Source organism: Stylophora pistillata, chromosome 7 (assembly GCF_964205215.1).
Source record: "Stylophora pistillata chromosome 7, jaStyPist1.2, whole genome shotgun sequence".
Taxonomy (NCBI): Eukaryota; Metazoa; Cnidaria; class Anthozoa; order Scleractinia; family Pocilloporidae; genus Stylophora; species Stylophora pistillata.
This window is the reverse complement of record NC_142525.1, coordinates 16,468,634-16,487,941: the sequence shown is the minus strand read 5'-3', so window position 1 is coordinate 16,487,941 and position 19,308 is coordinate 16,468,634. Positions and strand designations below refer to the sequence as shown.

At 38.3% G+C, this 19,308-nt stretch overlaps 2 protein-coding genes across 2 annotated transcripts; both read left to right on the top strand.

Annotated features, from left to right (window-relative positions):
• The first annotated feature begins 8,028 nt into the window (after window positions 1-8,028).
• LOC148726861 (opioid-binding protein/cell adhesion molecule-like) lies at window positions 8,029-13,187 on the top strand. Its single transcript, XM_088726393.1, has 2 exons — window positions 8,029-8,279; window positions 12,889-13,187. Exons 1-2 carry the CDS (start codon window positions 8,033-8,035, stop codon window positions 13,185-13,187), a joined length of 546 nt encoding a protein of 181 aa, XP_088582519.1. The 5' UTR covers window positions 8,029-8,032.
• A 330-nt stretch (window positions 13,188-13,517) lies between these two features.
• On the top strand, window positions 13,518-18,840 carry LOC148726860 (uncharacterized). The gene is made up of 7 exons (XM_088726392.1): window positions 13,518-13,839; window positions 15,403-15,654; window positions 15,889-15,983; window positions 16,852-16,913; window positions 17,312-17,532; window positions 17,983-18,096; window positions 18,182-18,840. Exons 1-7 carry the CDS (start codon window positions 13,518-13,520, stop codon window positions 18,205-18,207), a joined length of 1,092 nt encoding a protein of 363 aa, XP_088582518.1. The 3' UTR covers window positions 18,208-18,840.
• The last annotated feature ends 468 nt before the right edge of the window (window positions 18,841-19,308 follow it).

Here is a 19,308-nt window from a genome sequence, read left to right as displayed (position 1 = left end):
AGTATCTAACATAGAGTAACTTATTTATTTTCAGCCAGTCTTCTCGCCACTTCTTGTATTCCGCGTTTCGCGGCGCCGGTAGCTTCCAGATTCCAATTCCTTTACTTCTCCTACACGTTCCACAGCCAAACACTGAACAATTTTCACCTGGCATTATGTCCACTGACTTGATTAATGTTTTTAGCTATATTCTGAAGGTAAGATGTCGCTCGATCACGGAGGAAATCCAAAAACTTAAACGGTACGTGACTGTCGAAACAAGCCCGCGCTGCCATTTTGGATTTATGTGTGCAGGGTCATTGTCACGTGACCTCGATAAAATCGAACAATAACCTATCCGACTGAAGTTTGCCGCGTTTCCTAACCAGTCCCCTCTACTAACTATGCCAACACCAAATATCACTTGGACAAGAGTTTCTGACAACAAAACTGTGTCTGTCCCTCTCCTCGTCATTAGTAAAAAAGAAGAAGATGGCTACAGGTGCACTGCAAGTAATGGTGTAGGAAGCCCTGATAGTAGGATTCTTTATGTTTTTGTACAAAGTAAGTTGATTTTGAACTGTTCGCCGTCATTTCTTGTTCCCCGTTACACAGAGTTACAAAACATCTCAGCGGGCAAATTTACCCAGGTTAACGTCCACCATTCATTATTGGGTCTCCAGGGAAAACTGCTTGGAACAAGTTCTCAACCTCCACAAAGGAATCAGATAACAGCTTCTTAAACATGTTTGTTGCTTGAAAAAAAAAACACTAAAAGATGTCACAATTTAAGAGGTGCTGACCTTTGTGTTATGCTTTTGGAGAGTCGATTTTAACTTCTTGAAAATAACATTGATTCCCTTCTAAATATAAAATCAAGTAATGATTACACTTAACTGTTTTTTCGTGACATTGTCGGCACTCACCGATTTTCCTTGTTGAATGTTAATTAGAGGCATTGAATAGGCCCGAATTAAGAATCCGTGGACCATTTGTAATGTGTCATTAAGGGGTCTCGGGCGCCAGTTTTCTGACCAATTTCAATTTGGTTTTATAGAAAGGCATAGTTTGGAACTTTCGGTCGCTTTTCACGACTCTGTTTCGAAGGAAAGGTTTACATTCACCTTCCTTGCAGAGTTCTTGACGATTCTTTTTTTACATAAGAAACTAATAACTATCTGTTGTCTTGAAATCTAAACTAGCGAAGCGGTACATACGTAAACAAGGACAGAAAATCAAGGAAACGTACAAGTGTCTTTTAATGCTTCAACTAAGTACTGTTTTCACTCTCGTGGGATGAGCTACAACGCTCTGACAAAGGGCTAAAAGGCTCGAAACGTCAGCTTTTTAACTCGTTACGGTGGCCAGTTTACTATTTCAAATTAGTTGATATAACCAAATTACCTTGTAACCCCCACCGACGCAGCACCACAGTTTCTTTACAAACTTTCACCCATTATACAGATTTACGAGTTTGGTTGCAACTACCCTGGTAGTTGCCATAGAACAGTTCTCATTGAAACAAGGCTAACAAGCACAGAAGAGACTCTGAGTGCTTTGGGTGAGCTTTGCCGAGCTTTGTCGCAAAGAGGCTCTGTCAAGCCTGTAACAAAAATTATGGTTAATACGAGTTTCGGCCCTAATAAAAAGCGCTGTGGTATTTTTGGAGCCAAGTCGTTTCCCTTTTTTTGTTTTTGGAGTCTTCGTAATAGGATGCTTCAGGCTTTGCCGAAGTGAAAGTGAATTAGAATTAACTACAGTCTAAAGCGAAAAATAGTTCAAAATGAAAAAGAGACGGACATGATTGCCATGTTGTGAAATTGTTTGCGCGTTTTGACGTGGTGCGACCTAAAAAAGTTTCACTTTCCTTAATTGCTATGCCGTGGACTTTGAGAGCATTAAGTTCGATTCTTTTTTTGCAGTCGTTTCCACTGGACTAAAGGTCACTTATTTCAAAATGGACGAAAGTTTAAAGTTTATAGTTCGCGGATTTCAGCGTAAATTAAGGCAATGATACTGTTTGACGATCGGCGCCACAATTCACCATCTCTCTGTCCTCTGCCTCGCACATAAAGCGTATCCTAAAGATGTGCAGAACGAGTCTTAACATGTATGGCGTAGCTGTACTTTTGCCTCGATCTGTTTCAAAGCCGATACATTTTAGGGTAAAATGGTGCGTTAGTGACAGAGCATGAGGTCAAGATGGCTGGATATTGCCGAGTTTTTTTTTTTTGAGTTTTGATGGACAGACGATCGAAGATTGAGACTAATATCCAGCCACCTTGACCGAGCAAGCTTCGTCAAAAAAGTCTTTTTTATTATATCGCAAAAATATTTCACTTTGATAAGAATCAAGAATGAATTGTTTATTTCGAGAGCTGGGAAAGAAAGCCAACCTTGTTTGTAACACAATAGGTCGGTTTCAGTCACGTGACCGTTATCTTTATGCGCCGCCATGTTTGTGCACCTCGCAGAACGTAAACAATGCGATCGCGAAGTAAGATGGTTTTATGCTTGAGTTTTGGCTGCGGAACGAAAAGTGGAAGAGATTAAGGTGCTCAGTTTTCAAAATTTCCTGAAGTAATAACTAACGAAGGGGAAGAAGCAAGAAAATTGTCAGAATTGAGAAGAGAACGATGGATTTTCGGCGATAAATAGAGACGACTTGACAGAATCATATAAAAAACATGTCGCGTCTGCGGGAAGCATTTTGTTTCGGGTAAAGCAGCGAAAAGGTGGGATAAGTTCAAAGTAGACTGGGTGCCATCGTTATGCTTAGGACATGGCAAAAAACCCTCTAGAAAAAAGCTAGAGGAAAAGTTACAGTCCTCTGCAAAGCGAGACGAAAGACTCCGGCAAGAAGTGGCAGCTAAGAAGCAAAAAATCAATGAACCAGGGATACAAGTGGAAGATATTGGTATCGAGAACATTTTTAATACTGATGTGGAGACAGGAGTTACGACTCAGACAGAAGAGTTGTTTGTAACTGCTGAGAAACCCTTCGAAGAGAACTGGTTTGCAGGGGATGACGAGAAAGTTGCTTTCTACACAGGAATATCGGGATTTGATGTCTCAGTGACTGTGTTCCGGCATGTTTCACCTCATGTTAATCGCAAGTCAATGACTCTTTAAAAGTTTCAAGAATTCACTGTAACACTTATGAAGTTAAGACTGAATGCTCCCATGCAAGATTTGGCCTATCGTTTTGGTGTGTCACGTTCGACCGTTTCTAGAATTTTTCTAGCGTGGATGATTGTTATGGATTGTAGATTGGCACCGTTAATTCTTTGGCCTGATCGTGCTGACCTTTGGAGAACAATGCCCCAATTTTTTCAATTTTCTTTTGGAAACAGAGTTACTGTAATCATAGATTGTTTTGAGGTGTTTACCAACAGACCATCAAACCCCTATGCTCGAGCACAAACTTTCATTTTCTTACCAAAGTCACAGTACTATTAAAATTCTTATTGGGATCACTCCTCAAGGAAGCATATCCTTTGTATCTCAAGCTTGGGGAGGGAGAACCTCTGATAAACATCTCACAGATAACTGTGGGATACTAAATAAACCTGTACCAGGAGATTTAGTCATGGCAGATCGTGGGTTCACTATCCATAAAAGTGTTTTAATGCAAAGAGCAGAGTTAGTGATCCCTGCTTTTACTAAAGGTGGGATCAGCTAGATCCAATAGACGTCGAAAAAACAAGGGGCATAGCGAACCTGCGAATTCATGTTGAACGTGTAATTGGACTCCTTCGGCGAAAGTACACTATCCTCTCAAGCATCCTTCTAATTGAGTTCTTGGCAAGTGATGAAAGAAATGAAGAGAATGCAAAGCCAATGATAGACAGAATTATTACCGTCACTTCTGCTCTAGCAAATTTGAGCCCAGGCATTGTACCATTGGATTGATTACTGCATCTTATGCATCAGTCAAATGAATTGAAAACACCCTCAAACCCCCACCTACAATTAGGGAGTGCAGGTAAATCTAACAACTGTTGGCTGAGGAGCTACTGTAGCATTAATACCATCAATCCCCAGGGGGAGTTAAAATTGTCAAAATTTTCCTGGGGGGAGTTCCAATCGACTGACGCATTTTATTGACACAGCAAAGACACATAAGTTTTAATAATTATTTATTAATATTTGGATACCAGAATTCATATAAAATATCTATGTAACAACCAGTTTCTCACAATTTGTATTTGCCTTTTGTTTGACTCTTCTGGTTGAATGATTACCTATGTAAATAGTTCCTAAATAAGAACTAGTGTGATTTTCATATGACTGTGAAACAATTACTAATAGTCAGTGTTTATTACTGTCTAAAAGTCTTATTCAAACAAAAGGAAACAATGTGCTTTTATTGGCTTAGGGCCTATTAGTGTCTACTAGCCTAGTAACTATTTCATGGTCAAATGAAAACCACTCAATTAAGTAGTAACTGTTTCGAATTCATTTCATGGATATAGATGTAAGTACTCTAAAATGCAAATTTCATAACAATACACTTACAAACAGATTTTTCATGCCCAAGTAATTCAAATGGTAGGAAACAAGTCCATAATGCCAGATTGGAGACATCTTATTAAATGTGATCTCATTTTAGAAATGTTGAAGGTGACAGTGAATGGGTTTTGTCCATACACAAGACAAGTTGCAAATGCAATGGAGAATACTCTGCAGTCGTTCTTGTTGTTCTGCAGTTGTTGTTGTCTGCAGTTGTTGTTGTTCTACATTGACTTTACGTACTCCCTTTAAATTTCCTCCGACTAAATTTTCAGCCAATTCTTGGAGTTCCTGAGATATTGGTGACATCATACTATCAAGAACAAAGATGTAACCTTGTGCACAATCAATTTAGGTCATGCAAACCCAATGATTATTGTTTATATGTAAGATCTGAATAAAATCACCGGTCATGACATCAAATTGTCTCACAGCTCCTTGAGTTGGTCTCTGAAATCCTTTCATGTTTTTGTCTATTTGAGACAACAATGTTTGTGCCTCGTGAATGATAACACAATCCTGCCATCCAAGAGGATCTCTTATAAGATCATATTCACATTGTCTCAAAGACCCAATTTTTGCATATTTGTTGCATTGTGGAGAAACATTTTGTACTGTCTTAATAAATATAACATTACCACTATCAGGAGTTGAACTTGAACTTGATTTATTGCCACTGGTACACTGGGGAGTGGGGTTTGACTGACTAGCACTGGTGGACTGAGGAGTGGGGTTTGACTGACTAACACTGGTGGGCTGAGGAGTGGGGATTGACTGACTAACACTAGTGGGCTGAGGAGTGGGGTTTAACTGACTAACATTGGTGGGCTGAGGAATGGGGATTGACTGACCAACACTTGTTGAAGACTTGGATGAATTAGTTGATTTGTTGAGAAGCGAGTTTTGGGTAATTACACTAGAACTACATACTCACGATATGCTGTTCCTAGGCATGCGCTTATAATTAAGGCAGGCTAGGTGAAAAAATTTTTCACTTTCACAGGCACCACTCTTACATTCTAAAAGTTTGTATGATGCAGTAGCTTTAGTTTGACAACTACAAATGGAGTCAAGTTTCATTACCCTGTTCACAGTGTCTTTCTGTCGTTGAGCTGGTTTAACTTTAGGTAATACCCTGCAGTTTGGACAGTACCATGTTTTAGGTACGCTTTCAATCCCTAGACAGGAAAGATGGAATTCCTTGACAGGACAATTGGCATTGCAGCACTTCAGAGTACCTTAATCCTTTACAGATCTACAGTAGCATACTTTACATTTTGATTAGGTCTTGACGACTGGGAGTGCATCACACCATCTGGTTGACCATCTACCCAGTATTTCAGGGAGTATACCCACCCTCCAAAAGTTCTCCAGTTTAGGTACCACAGAATCCCAGTGAGGTTTATCAGGTAAAATGCGCTGATGTACAAACATAACTTAAACTAATCCAACGGAACAAACAACAAAATCACAAAAAGGGCGCTTGGTAGTAAACAGTTGTTGCTGTACTTGATAATAATATGGGTGATCATGAGGTAAAGTGTAGCGCCCCTGACTGTCCTTTGTAAGACAGGTATTGCTTTTCTTTACATAGCTTTCAAAGTCACAATTCTCTAGACATAAGGGACACTTAACCTCACCTATACCCTCACCACAGCAATCACATTCACAGAAGAAATCGGGAGTTGCATGAAGCCAGGGCATATCTTCATTAATTACAAGGCCACACTCTTCCACTTTGAAATTGACATGATTGGTCTTCATCAACTCCTCATAAGTGCGAATGGCGAAAGCTTCATGTCTACAGCCATGTCCTGTAGCTTCTGTTGAAAATTTAGCTAGTTCTGGATAACAAATTTGTTTTATCAATGATTGAGAAGGTAGGGCAGGGTTTGTGTGACAAGCTGATTTACTTTGTGAGGCACTTATCCTGCCTGCTCGGTGTTTGAAGAAATTTATACCCTTTGCTTGTTTAATTGTGTCTCTCTCAACTTGATCAATGTTCTCTTTAGTAATATCAAGCTTTATGGACATGCAGACTTTAAGTAATTCTGGATATGATGGCTCTAAGTATTTTTTGTCAAAAAGATCTGTAACTGTAGTGATGTGCCGACTTGACTTGACGTAGCTTTCAGCATATGGTTGAACAAGACTGAGTACAACAGGCTTTATTTTGCGTTCACTCAACTCACTAAAAAGAGCGTCCATATCTCCCTGAGTTGGTACTGGAACTGATTTATCTTTGATTTTGGATTTCTTCTTTTCTTCAAAAAATTTTTCACAATCATCATCCAAGAGATTCTCAATATTTTCATCAAGTTCAGACTTAAGTTTCTTAGCAGATTTGAAATTTATATCTTTCACCCTTGCATATTCAACATCTTTAACGAAAGGGGAAAGAATCTATTGGCATTTCATTTGTGTGCAAGCAAGTTTTCCGTGGATCTTTGTCCAAGACTCAAGGTAATACAAAACACAAGCAATATAAGAACACGATTCAGCAAGACCAGCTTTGCAACCCAAGCAATGGGCTCAATAATGACTCCACTTTCTTCGGAGATAATCCACACAGTTATCAATGTGTCATTCATTCGCTGTGAATGACGAACTTTCGCAAGGACAACAAATTTCTCGGAGATCTTGTGACCTTGAGCACTAGTGACAAAACCGATAACCAGCTGGTTAAAAGCTTCCAGACTTCGGAAATTTTTAAATTTTTATTGCCTCATCAAGCTTCTTTGCGTAGTCAGACAACGGTGTAGACGGTTCTTGGTCCGGGAATTCACTTTTACCTGTTGTATTTTCGCCGGAATCCATGATAATCGTGAGCTAGCCTACTAATATTATACCTTTGGCATAGATTTACATGTTCTCAGAGGTGCACAAACATGGCGGGTGCAATAATGTGTGACGTCACACGAAATCGATCTTTAAACCCAGCAGTGTCGTTCAATTTTTTCTTTCTTTTGACCTTCTGCTGCTTTTGCGATTTCATTTTGGACGCTGTCCTAAAGATACGAACTCAGTAGAAGTCCGCTCCACGCGCTTTTTCTTGCACGGGATCAATACGGGCAATCCCGAGCGGGCAAGATGGGCCCATATGCATCTTCAAGATCTCTTCTTCGTTAGAGAAAGAACTCAAAGATATTTCCAAAACCTTACTACTGTGGTTAGGTGTCCAAGATGACGTTATTAGCACAGTTTGAGAATACACCTAAAAAACAATTTTTTCAACCTCAATGCACCACTAACGCTGTACTTAAGCGTAGAAACACTTCACTTAACAATTGTTAGAGGCTACAATAACAATGAAAGGCTTATTTACCCATTCAACAGCGGTGAAAACTTGAGCATATTTGACACAAAATTTCAGTTACATAAAATATTGTTCCTTGTCGAAATTAACAAATCAAGGTAAAAGATATGGTAATGCACCGATATGTCACATTCAAGGTGAAAAAATAAGCTATGTATTATAACTCAACCTGAAGAGTGTTGATCTTTTGAATTTATTTTAGACTACCTCCCAGTAAAGACCACTATGTCAACAAATCTGACTGACAACATCGTTGTTGTGAGTGAAACATTCAGTATCACCTGCAGCGCACAGGCCAACCCACCTGCAAAGTATCGATTCTATGAAGGAAATGAGTATGTAAATGATGCAGACAATGATGCAATGATTACTACTTCAGCTAGTGAAAGAGTAAAAATGGTGAACTACAGCTGCATCCCGTTCAATGTTTATGGTAATGGAACGAAAGGAGAGGTAGCAGTGACGGTGCACTGTAAGTATTTGATAGAGTGAACTCTGTAGCTTTTAAAAAGTCAGTGTTACACAATATTTATACATTGATACATAACCGCCTCCCGGTTAGCTCAATGGATAGAGCGCTGGACTGATGTACAGGAGGTCGAGGGTTCGAGCCCCGGCCGGACCAACACTGAAGGTCTTAAAATAATTGAGAGGAATATGCTGCCTTTCTATAACATCGAGAAATGGTTTAGATATTCTAGTCTTCTCGGATAGGGACGAAAAAATGCAGGTCCCGTTCCCTGCACGGTTAAGGGTAGGAGACGTTAATTTCCCACACACGAGATTACTGTGTAATGGATGTCCTCCCCTGGGTTGGGATGGGTGGATTGTTGTCTTGCGTTTCATTCATGAGCCTCTGGCTCGGGCAATATGGGTAACCATGCCCCACGTAAAGACATTAAACTTTGATTACTTTGATTACTCTGATTACATTTATTAGAAGTTTTTTTAAATAACGTGTGTTTTGACTGGTTGAAACAAGGAGGACGAAAAAATTGACGAAATCAGAAAGTGATCAGAGAAGAAAGAAAAACATTAAACGGACTCTCTGAGTCTTCAAAGGAAAAGGAAATGACTTAACTTTTACGGATTGTTCAGTCAAAATCTGCCGATTTCTGCCTCTTTCACCGCCATATTGAAAATATCGCTAACACAATGTAACGCAATCAGAGTGCACACACCGCCTACTTGGAGTGAAGCAATCCTCAGAGATAGAAACGTCCGCCCTTCCAATTGAACTATTGAGAACTTGCTTCTATGTCAGTTTGTAAGCGTTGAGTGGAAGGCCATTGATTTTACTTCTGACTTCATTTGTCCTCATTTAGTTTTGAGAAATTTTAACTGGAATCGCATCATTGAGTAAAATCTCGCATTCTGATTGGTTAACGAAGCGAGGTAGTCAGCGCGAAACTGCGAGTTGAAAACGAGACTAAGCGAAATTGTTCCGCATCTACGTCACTAAGCACAACAACTATCGTCAAAATTTTTACAAAGTTTGGTTTCTAAGTCAATTTACAATATTTTCAAAACCACTGTCACCTTCAAAAGAGCAAAAACAAACAAAGCGTTTTCAAAGTGAGCCTGAGGTTCTTCCTTGTTTTGAATTGAGCTTCATATTCTTGGAGAAGCATGAAAAACCTCTTTCGCTCGCGACAACCCGAAAGCGAGAAAATCCTGTGAACTCGGCCCAGAAAAACCAATCTCCGAGCTAGCAGGTCACGCCAACCCGGGTTCAATATCCATCTGCAGCCATACTCTTTTAGAAGAACAACAAAGGATGTCAAGGAAGTTGGCTGGGTTTTCAGTCGTACCACTACGACTGTCACAGCTGCCAACGCCAGCGACGGTCCAAGCACTAAAGCTTTGGGACAAATTTATGTCAACAGCCTTTTACTTCCATCAGGAGTTGGCAATAACGCAACATCAATGAATAACGGCATTGATGATCTAGCAGTAAGAGTTCTAGGTGGATTGTTCACCAATGTATCGTTCAACAACTCTCCAGTGAATATCTCCATTAACTTTCGGTCGAATGCTCATCCCAACGATTCAGCTAATGGCAGTCGCCTGTAGTGAATTTCTACAAATAAAAAGATTAAAGTGCTTATAACCCCCCAAACGTTTTTGGCCATATTAAATCTCTCTATTGCACTGAGCAAAATGCCGTAAAAATTTTTGTGTTTGGCTAAAACTGCGATTTTTTATGATTTTTTAAAGTCGGGTTTCTTTTTGGAACGACTGAGTGAACCAGAAACTGGGGCTAGTGACGTCATTGCAGGCCATCGGCAGTGGCGCTCCGATCCAATCTCAGTCAATATTACACGTTTCCAACGAGATGAAACTTTCGCTAAAGCCTGATCTGGTAAATTTTTCCCACCTTTCTCTTACTTCGCTCGCTTTCAGCTGATTTCGCTTCCTCAACATTCCACGCGTGAACAGTTGGGTATCCAGTCAACCCGCCGACTGTTCAACTCGCCAACGCCAACTCGCCGACGTATAAAATCGAGTAGAGACGTAGTCGAGTTGGACTTTTCATGAAACACTTCTTTGTTTTTAAAGAAATAAAATATCGATCAATACACGTATTTACACTTCAAGGCACCTACCTTATATTAATCGCGAAGTTATTGCACTTGAAATCAGTACTTTCGCTTGCACACTTCATTTCTCTCAGGTTGCCATCAGAGAGCTAAACGGTGTAAATTACTTTCCTTCTCAAGCAAATTATTTGAAATTTTGAAAAAAAGATGTTAACGATAAACGGCTTGTAAATACAGTGAAATACCGCTATTATCCTTAAATAGTGTGAAGCTTGTTTAAAAGGTTCGAAAATTAATGTAAAATCAAGCGCGAGGTACAAATAAAATTGTTGAAGGTTAAAACGTACACGACTAACCTTGCTTTCTATTCGCTAACATAATAACACTTCTGACAGTTGGCTTTGAAATGGTTTTCTAGAGCGCGCGCTCGCGGGAGAAAAACAAACAATAATATTGCTGATTTAATTTCTTGTTTTTTTCTTTTCATTCAGTTATGCGATTCAAGGAAAATTCATTACCTGACTCGTAAATTCCGCGTTAAATTGCACTTGAAAACTGATATTGCACTCATCGCTTCGCGATTCGTGCGATATCGGTTTTCGCGTGCAATTTAACGCGGAATTACCTCGTCAGGTAATAAATTTTCCTATAGTTTTCTTCGCTTCAATGTATTAAGGATTTTTGTAAAATAACCCTTTTCCAATAACAGTGACCACTTTGTCTTCTTTTATCATACTGATAAACGCGTAGAAAACTGGATAGGTCTAGCTTCAATTAAGGAACGCATTTTAAATCAGGTTAAAGTTTGAACTTAGCGGATCAAGTTTAATTTGTCACTTTCGAGAGGAGAAGCAAAAAAGTGACGCCTCAACGAACACCTATGTTCATGCTGTTCTGGGCTTCATTTTTTAAAGGAGACTTGAATTGACTGGATCTCGAGATCGTTGAATGCCTTCTGGCAGGTTCATAAACTTAATCAGATGGAAAAGGCAGTAACTGTGAAACGATAATGATGCTCGCCCTAGAAATTTATCTGATTCCTGTTTCAAGGTCACAAGAACTCCATTCTGGTCTCAGGTGAATGTTTTGCTTTTAGTTGCGTGCGATGATGTTTATCATCTAATTAGTGGGCACAGTGCGATGAAAGTCAGTTGTTGTTATTGTTGTTCTTGTTGTTGTTGTTGTTTTTTTTTTATGGCAGGTTTAAATATCATATGTAGTCCTGCAATCTACCGACACTTGGTGTAAAAACAGAAATCACATTTTTTTCCCCTTAAAATTCTATATTTCTAATTACAACCATAACAGTGAGGATTAAGAAATAAAAGTATTTACCATTTAAACGTGTTTTTATAGCCTCATCTAAACCAGACGAAGTGTGGCCGGATTCGAGAACTTTATGCAATCCCGAGAGGCCGTTGAGAGTATGCATAACCTTAAATGAGACTATTTAAACACGTAAAAAGTCCTCTATTGCTTTTGTAGGATATTTCTCTCAATTGATGCAACAGATGAAGGAAAAAGCTGTTATTTCCTGATTGGCATATGTTTTCTTAATACACGCTCTGAACTTTAGTATTTACTACTAACCAATCAAATCCCATATTTCATAACAAATAAGTCAATCAAAATTCGCGTTATCAAAGTCAAAATTAAGTTGAAATTTGTGGCAAGCAGGCGAGATATATTTGTGTCATCATATATTTTGTATTTTGCTCGACTGGAAATCTTAGATCGTAGGCAGTGATAATAACCGCAGGAAGTAAAACTTGTTAAACATCCTTACCTTTAATGCATAGGTGCTTTGTGTCTTCTAGCTTACCTTTAATGCATAGGTGCTTTGTGTCTTCTAGCTGTTTTCAACGCTTATACATAGAATTTCTTTGGACTGCATGTTGAGCACCAAAGAAAAATAGGGAGGGCAGGTCAGCTCAACCAGTCCTGATTGCCGACTGCCGTCACTCCAAGACCAATTAATTCCACAAAAATTCAACTTATTTCCGTCCAATTGCCACCAGCACGAGCGAATAAAGAATACTTGCTTGTTCGAGTAGCAACAGTTTTCAAATTCTGCTACTTCGGTCCTAGAGACGCTCCGTTTTGTCGATATTTTGGCCTAATTCACTTTTCCTAAAGCCTCGTTACGAACCGCTATACCACTAATATCGAAGCTTTCTGGTCGAATTCACTTACCAGAGAATCGTTGAATTTGTTCAGGCGTAGAGCGAAAAAAAAAAAAAAAGGGTGAATAACGTGAAAACTTAAAAAAAATTCAAAATGTTCAAAGAATTAATATTACCATGATCATTTCTTTATCTTTTTTTTTTCTTTGTCATCAAACAATAGAATGCTAGTTTGCAAAACAACCAGACACTTTCTCACGCTAATTTTTCACAAAAGTAATAAATGAAACGGTTATTCTCTCCCCTGCAGGAGGATAAAATCACAGTCTTGGGACTTCAGTTCTATTAGACCGAAAGTACTGAAAGAAGAAGTAGAGGATAACCTCTATCAATCTGACGATTTTATTCCCATTCTTAGATGCTCCCGCTGGTGCAAAACTCATTACCATTCCCAGAAACACCACAGTGCTTCGCAATAGTCTCTTCACTTTAATATGCCAAGCTGATGCTAGTCCTGAAGCTGAATTTAAATTGTATTTTAATGGTCGCTTCATCAAAATTAGCAGCTCCGGGATATTTCATGTAACTGTGATGTCTGATGGTTCTTACACGTGTGTTCCTATCAATAAAGTTGGCGCAGGAAAGAATGCCAGTGTCATTGTCACAGCTGTCGGTGAGTCTACCTCGATACATCTCTGCAGAAAGAGTATAGTATAGCATTGTTATTTTGTAAGTTACATGGCTAAAATACTTTGCATGCCGATACTTTCACGAAGGAGTTAATTTCTTCTTGATAAAGAAAACTGACCCTGCCTTTTTCAATTTATTCTCATGGGAATGGTGAGATGTGTCACATCTCATTAGATGTTTTCCAATGCAAGTACCAACATAGTCTTTAATTTAAAGCCGTTAAAACTGGCACGTAAGTGGTCCGTTTCGAGAGCTCAAATTCGATATGCTAGTTAGTCATACCATTGAAATTGTCAATGTCATGCTTTTCTATCTCATGGAAAAAAATAGAGGCCTTTTGCTGTGGCTATAGGTAGTATGACAATCATAACTTCGCATACAGGTATTCATTTGGAAGTTCATCTCTTATCACATGCTCCAGTAGTGACAGTTTCACCGGAGGTAAAAACCGTCGACGAGGGGAGCAACTTGAATTTGACATGTGCTACGTTTGGTAAACCGAAACCCAGCATTAAGTGGACTGAGGTTGGCTGTTCTGATGTTCTCTCAAATGCCTTACTACTCACCATTGTGAATGTAACCAGACCTAAGACACCAAACAGCAAAATCCAGTATCAATGCAGAGCTAGCAATGGAGTGGGGACACCTACCATAGCTACAGCCATCATCATAGTGAACTGTAAGTATGCAGGTGAAATAGTTGTTGGTGTGTTTGATATACACTGTGGGTTACTACTTCACATTAAATACTTTTCCCCTGACTGTAAGGGACTCCTTTTAAGGAATATGAGCCTTTAGCAATTTTCAATAGAACCCACAAGGATTATCAGCACCACTTCCACCTCGCTGGCTCTTTTTCTGTGCATTTATCCACACAATGATTCCAAAGCTTTTAAGATGCCAACTTCCCTCAACTTACTTTTGTTTGTAAAATTGATGCCCTATAATGGAAACCAAGACTTAAAAGCTCAATGGATAGAGCACTGGACTGATGTGTGGGAGGTCGAGGGTTCGAGCCCCGGCCGGACCAACACTCGAGGTCTTAAAATAATTGAGAAGAATATGCTGCCTTTCTATAACATTAATAAATGGTTTAAATATTCTAGTATTCTCGGATAGGGACGAATAAATGGATGTCCCGTCTCCTGCAGGGTTAGGGGTAGGAGACGTTAATTTCCCATGCACGAGATTACTGTGTGATGGATGTCCTCCCCTGGGGTGAGATGGGTGGGTCGTTGTCTTGCGTTTCATACATGAGCCTCTGGCTCGGGCAATATGGGTAACCTTTCTCCTCGTAAAAGACATTAGACTTTGATTACTATTACTATTACTACTGTAACTATGCAAATTTAGACCCCACATTACTCGGAGACGATCTGGAACATACCCCGTGGGACGAACTTCTTAATTATACTTCAAAATGTTAATGAGGCTTGTCTTGCTTGGAAAAGAAAAGTTGTGTAACCAAAAAAAAATTCTCAGAGGAGAACATAGATAATCCAAAGCGATTCTGGAAAACTGCTCGAAAATGTTTTCCCAAGCAAGAACTCTGATAAATTACACTCCATTCTCTCAAATTAAAGTGTGAGACGATGACTGCCAAGCTGAAATTGCCAACGCCTTAAAATACTATTTCGAGAAAGTGGAAAACTTCTTGTTTACATAGTACATGCACGAGTGCCTCTTCTGCAGCGCCTTAATTAAGAACTTGACTGTCGTCATGTATCGTCCAGTTATATCTGTCCTCCGTCTCGTTCTTTTTTTTTTCTTTAAATTTGTCGGCAGATCTAAAGTTATCTCGGTCCTGTCACTGTTGATAATATAACCTTCAAAATTGTGACCGGATTTGAGAATTTATCACAAGCTAATCATATTGATCCTCAAAGCATGGGAATAAATTCTGCATTTGAAGATTCTAGATCTGTGGAACTCCTACTTCCAGAGACATGAGTTTGCGACTTTGTAAATTTCAAACGTTTCTACTGTTAAGTTACAAGAGCATTTAAATTTAGATCAGTTTTGCATTAGGTATGACAATGCATTTGTCACGAAAGCTTTTTTAACTCCGGTAAAGTAAAAATTAACTTTAACGATATACAATGTAATTTCATGGATGAACTACCTTCTTCAATAATGCATCATATTGATTGGTGCACCTGGAGTTCCACTTGGTGAGTATGCCTGTTAAACAGAATAAAAAACATAAATTTTCCATGTTAGTTGTTTTGTTTTTTATTGAAAGATCCAGCGGCGATCACTAACCCCGGAAATCAGACATTCAGTAAGAAATCTGGAGAGGAGGTTAGCTTTTCTTGTTATTATGACGGTTATCCAACACCATCAGTTACGTGGACAAAGGATGATGTCGTCATGAATTGGAATTCTGAAGATAATCCCAGTAAAGTTACTTTTCATGTAAAAGAGTCCAGTCGTGGGTTGTATCGCTGCAAAGTTGAAGATGGATTAAACATGGTTTACAAATGGTTTCACCTCAGTAAGTAGATTTGATCTAAAGTTATGCAACGTAGCGATTTTGAAAAGTTTCTTGCGTTTCATTTCTTTTAAATGATGCGACACTATAAAGTAACAGAATTATTGGCATTTTTGAAGCATAAACTCTTTTGTCAATGAAAGTAGAATTCATTAAGTATAAAAATTCACATATAATGTTTGTGTACGATACTGTGTATGATACGAATGTAAATATTTGAATTTTTTCTTTCTAAAGTTGTAACTGACGACAAATTCAACATTAAGTTAACCGTCACTAATAGAGATTGCAACAACAATCTTCAAGAAACCCTTCAGCAGCTACGGTCCAAAGTAAGTAAAAGAAATAAAGGCGATCTACAACAACCTATCGAAGTACTTAAACAGTTACAGCAGATTATTAATATTACGAGTGGGTTAACTGTGGGATAAAATTATTCAGGACAAAATCTCACAGTTGAAATCAAGAACTATGAAAAACTTCGAACTCATAAATTGAGTGTGACAATTTTATTTTGCATCGCTCTAGTTTGCACGCCTTGAATGCTTAAAAAACGTACCTCCTCTGGTTTGGTACGGACAAAGACTCGTTATTTTGCATCAGTAAAATTTCTCGCCTTCTGATTGGCTGAACGGAGCCAGGTTAGGAGCTTGTAACCTTTCTCCAAGCTCATAACGTACACAAATATTATCCTTTATGAAAGGCACTATATTCGGTATGAAAATACTTCAACGTGTCTAATGGGAAAATAAGCAGTTTTTATTTGCTAAATGCGTCATACGATTTGTTTACATTTCGCGAAAACATTTGCGACGAGCGAAAGTCCAATTCCATCCAGCAGCCATGGACCGCTTCCTTTGCTCGCCTTTCCTAAAGAGAACAATTACGTCCCATTCGCGGCTATCAAACGGAAATAATAGCTAGATGGTTGAGTTATTTTTGGCGTTGGTTTTACTAAATGAAATTATTCTACTCAGGCATGCCCAATTTAATATCATCATAGCAGACTCGGCGCTGCGCACCTCGTAGAATACTTGTTAAAAAATTCTAACTCTGAAACTTGAAATAGGGAGCGAGAAGTGGAATTTGAACCCTAAAAAGAACGAAGATATCAAAGCGGTTGGGTATGCTATGTGCTTCAAAGAAACTTCCTATATTTTAGATTATTAACCGATAGCTTTGCACTTAATACCTGATTAGGTTGCTGAAGTGCTCAAAGAAGAAGTTCCATCTTTGAAAGCAGTAGAGGCTACAAAGTACAAGTATGATGTTGTCTTGGGAATATTATGCAACTGTAATTTTTAGATTCTTTATAGAAGGCTGTAAGAGAGTCATTTACAGCAAGTTCCACTGGGTGCATCATCGTTTTACCGGCGTTCGCCAATTTCAGCTGCATTTGATTGTTCCTGTTTGGAATGTTTTTATGAACCTGGGAAAAACACTGAATAATATTATGAGTCTTTGCGTCCTTTACAGCTTTTGTAGAGGTTACAAAAGGTTATCAAAAGCTCTCATGAGGCCGCTAAAAATTACAACTCGTATTTATCCTTTAAAGAAATAAATATAATTTTTATTGCGGCTACCTTCTTGTACTTTACCAATAGAAACATTTCTGGAATTCTCTTTGCAAGATAAGTCGTGGCTCCGTTATTATCCCCAGGTGCGGCAGTATAACTGTCTATCTCTCATTGGAATTCAATCAAAATGAAGAGATAAGTAAAGTTTTGTCAGTTCTGAGCAAGGCAGCTGCAGCTGGAGGCAAAGGCCTCGGAGACTTTTCAGTTGACCCGGGATCAATCCAGGCGATTTCTGATGATGAGATACCTTCTGATGCACCTTCCAGCACGACCAAAACAACCATTGCCAGAGAAGACGCGACAGGTAAAGGTGCGCAGCATGTCGTGAGGAAAATTCTTAACTATCAGGAATTTTTTTTTTTGCAACCTTAGGTTATACGTAACCATCATGATTATACACCAACCATCAAGATGAACATGGCGGCTATGGTAACCCATCATCATGTTTTGGTTGATATCAGTAAAATCTTTGTTGCTGTTAATCATGTTTTGTATATTAATTTGTAAATTGGAAGAATTGTTTTCACCAGATAATTGTATACGAACGCTTCATAGTAACATTACCATCCTCAAGCGCCTCAGTAAATGCATTTAGCATGTAAATCTTTCACGATCAGGAGGCCAGTTATGAACAGGCTCAAGGCTACTTGATTTTGCTTTTACTCAATTAAGTATTTTGCAAGTCATAAAATAACTTGAAGCTGTCTGAGCGAATGAATATAAGTGAATTGGTCTACGAACCTTTATTTTACAGTGATGAAAATTTGTGAATGTTCTTGTAAATACGTTTTACTTGGATCCATCATCGGAGTTCTTCTTCTATTCAATATCATTCTCGGTATCCATGTGGTGTGGATTCACAAAAAAGGTAAATAATTCTTGCTTTTCCTTGAGGTGCCATCTTACTTTGGTTTCGTAGTTTTGCCCTCACCTTTTGCTTCTTTCTTTGGTAGAATCTGCAGCGGCAAAGCAAAGGTGAGTCTTATTGTCACTCGGATTGATTTGTTACGAGTTTCCATCCAATAAGACGAGGGATTGCTCTCTTTAGAAGTAAGCATTTGTTACAGTTCATAATGATAATTGAATTGCTGAAAGTAGAGATCCGGATTACCTTTTAGGTTCTTGCTAATGCTGTGTGACTCGATGCTACTTCTATGCTCACCAAAAACAGAAAACGACTTGCACATCGAATAAGTTTCACTATCGGTATAGACAGCTCGTTAGACAATTTTAAGTAATCAATTGATTTTATAGCATGTGATGTCGCTAGAATCTTAAATTTGTTTTAATCGTGTATTTGTTACTTTAATTGCGACAGTTATTTTGTTTTCTCTCTCTTAGACTTGACTTACAGACGAGCACATCAGCCACGCTGTATTTTTATTGTATATAAATAAATGCTTTTATTATTATTATTATTATTATTATTATTATTATTTATAATAATATATCCATTAAGAAATGTGAAACATACTCTACCACTATGTCTTGGATTAGAGCCGAAATCTCCTTTGCGCTCTTACGACGATGCACCATCTTATGCTCAAGAGGTACAAGAAAGAAGAAAAGAACATTTGAGACATTCGATACAGATCTTTTAATTGACAATGCTATGGCAAATATAGGCTAGACATTTTTAAAATTTGTTTTTACAGTTTTTTAGAGTAAGAGTGTCATTCCCTTCTCATATATATATATATTTTTTAATGTAATTTACTTTTGTAAGGATAATTTCGATGCACGCTTCCTGAAATTCTTTCAATACGAACTAGTAGTTGCTTTTGCGATTTTTATATGTAGGTTCTTTTTGTTATCAAAGTTAGTTTGGGTCTAATACAAGTCTTATCCTAGAGAACCGAATTATTATGATTATTATTGTTGTTGTCATCATCGTTACTAACCGAAGCGCGTATCCAATAGCTTTTCTTAGATTTTTATCAGACATTTTAAGCCTTTTAACATGATTTTTGTAAATTTTTAGGGATTATGGTAAATAAAGGATTTTTATTAACTATTATTATTATCATTTTTTTAACAAAATGTAGTTTTAAGATGGAACAAATGAGTTAATAACATATGA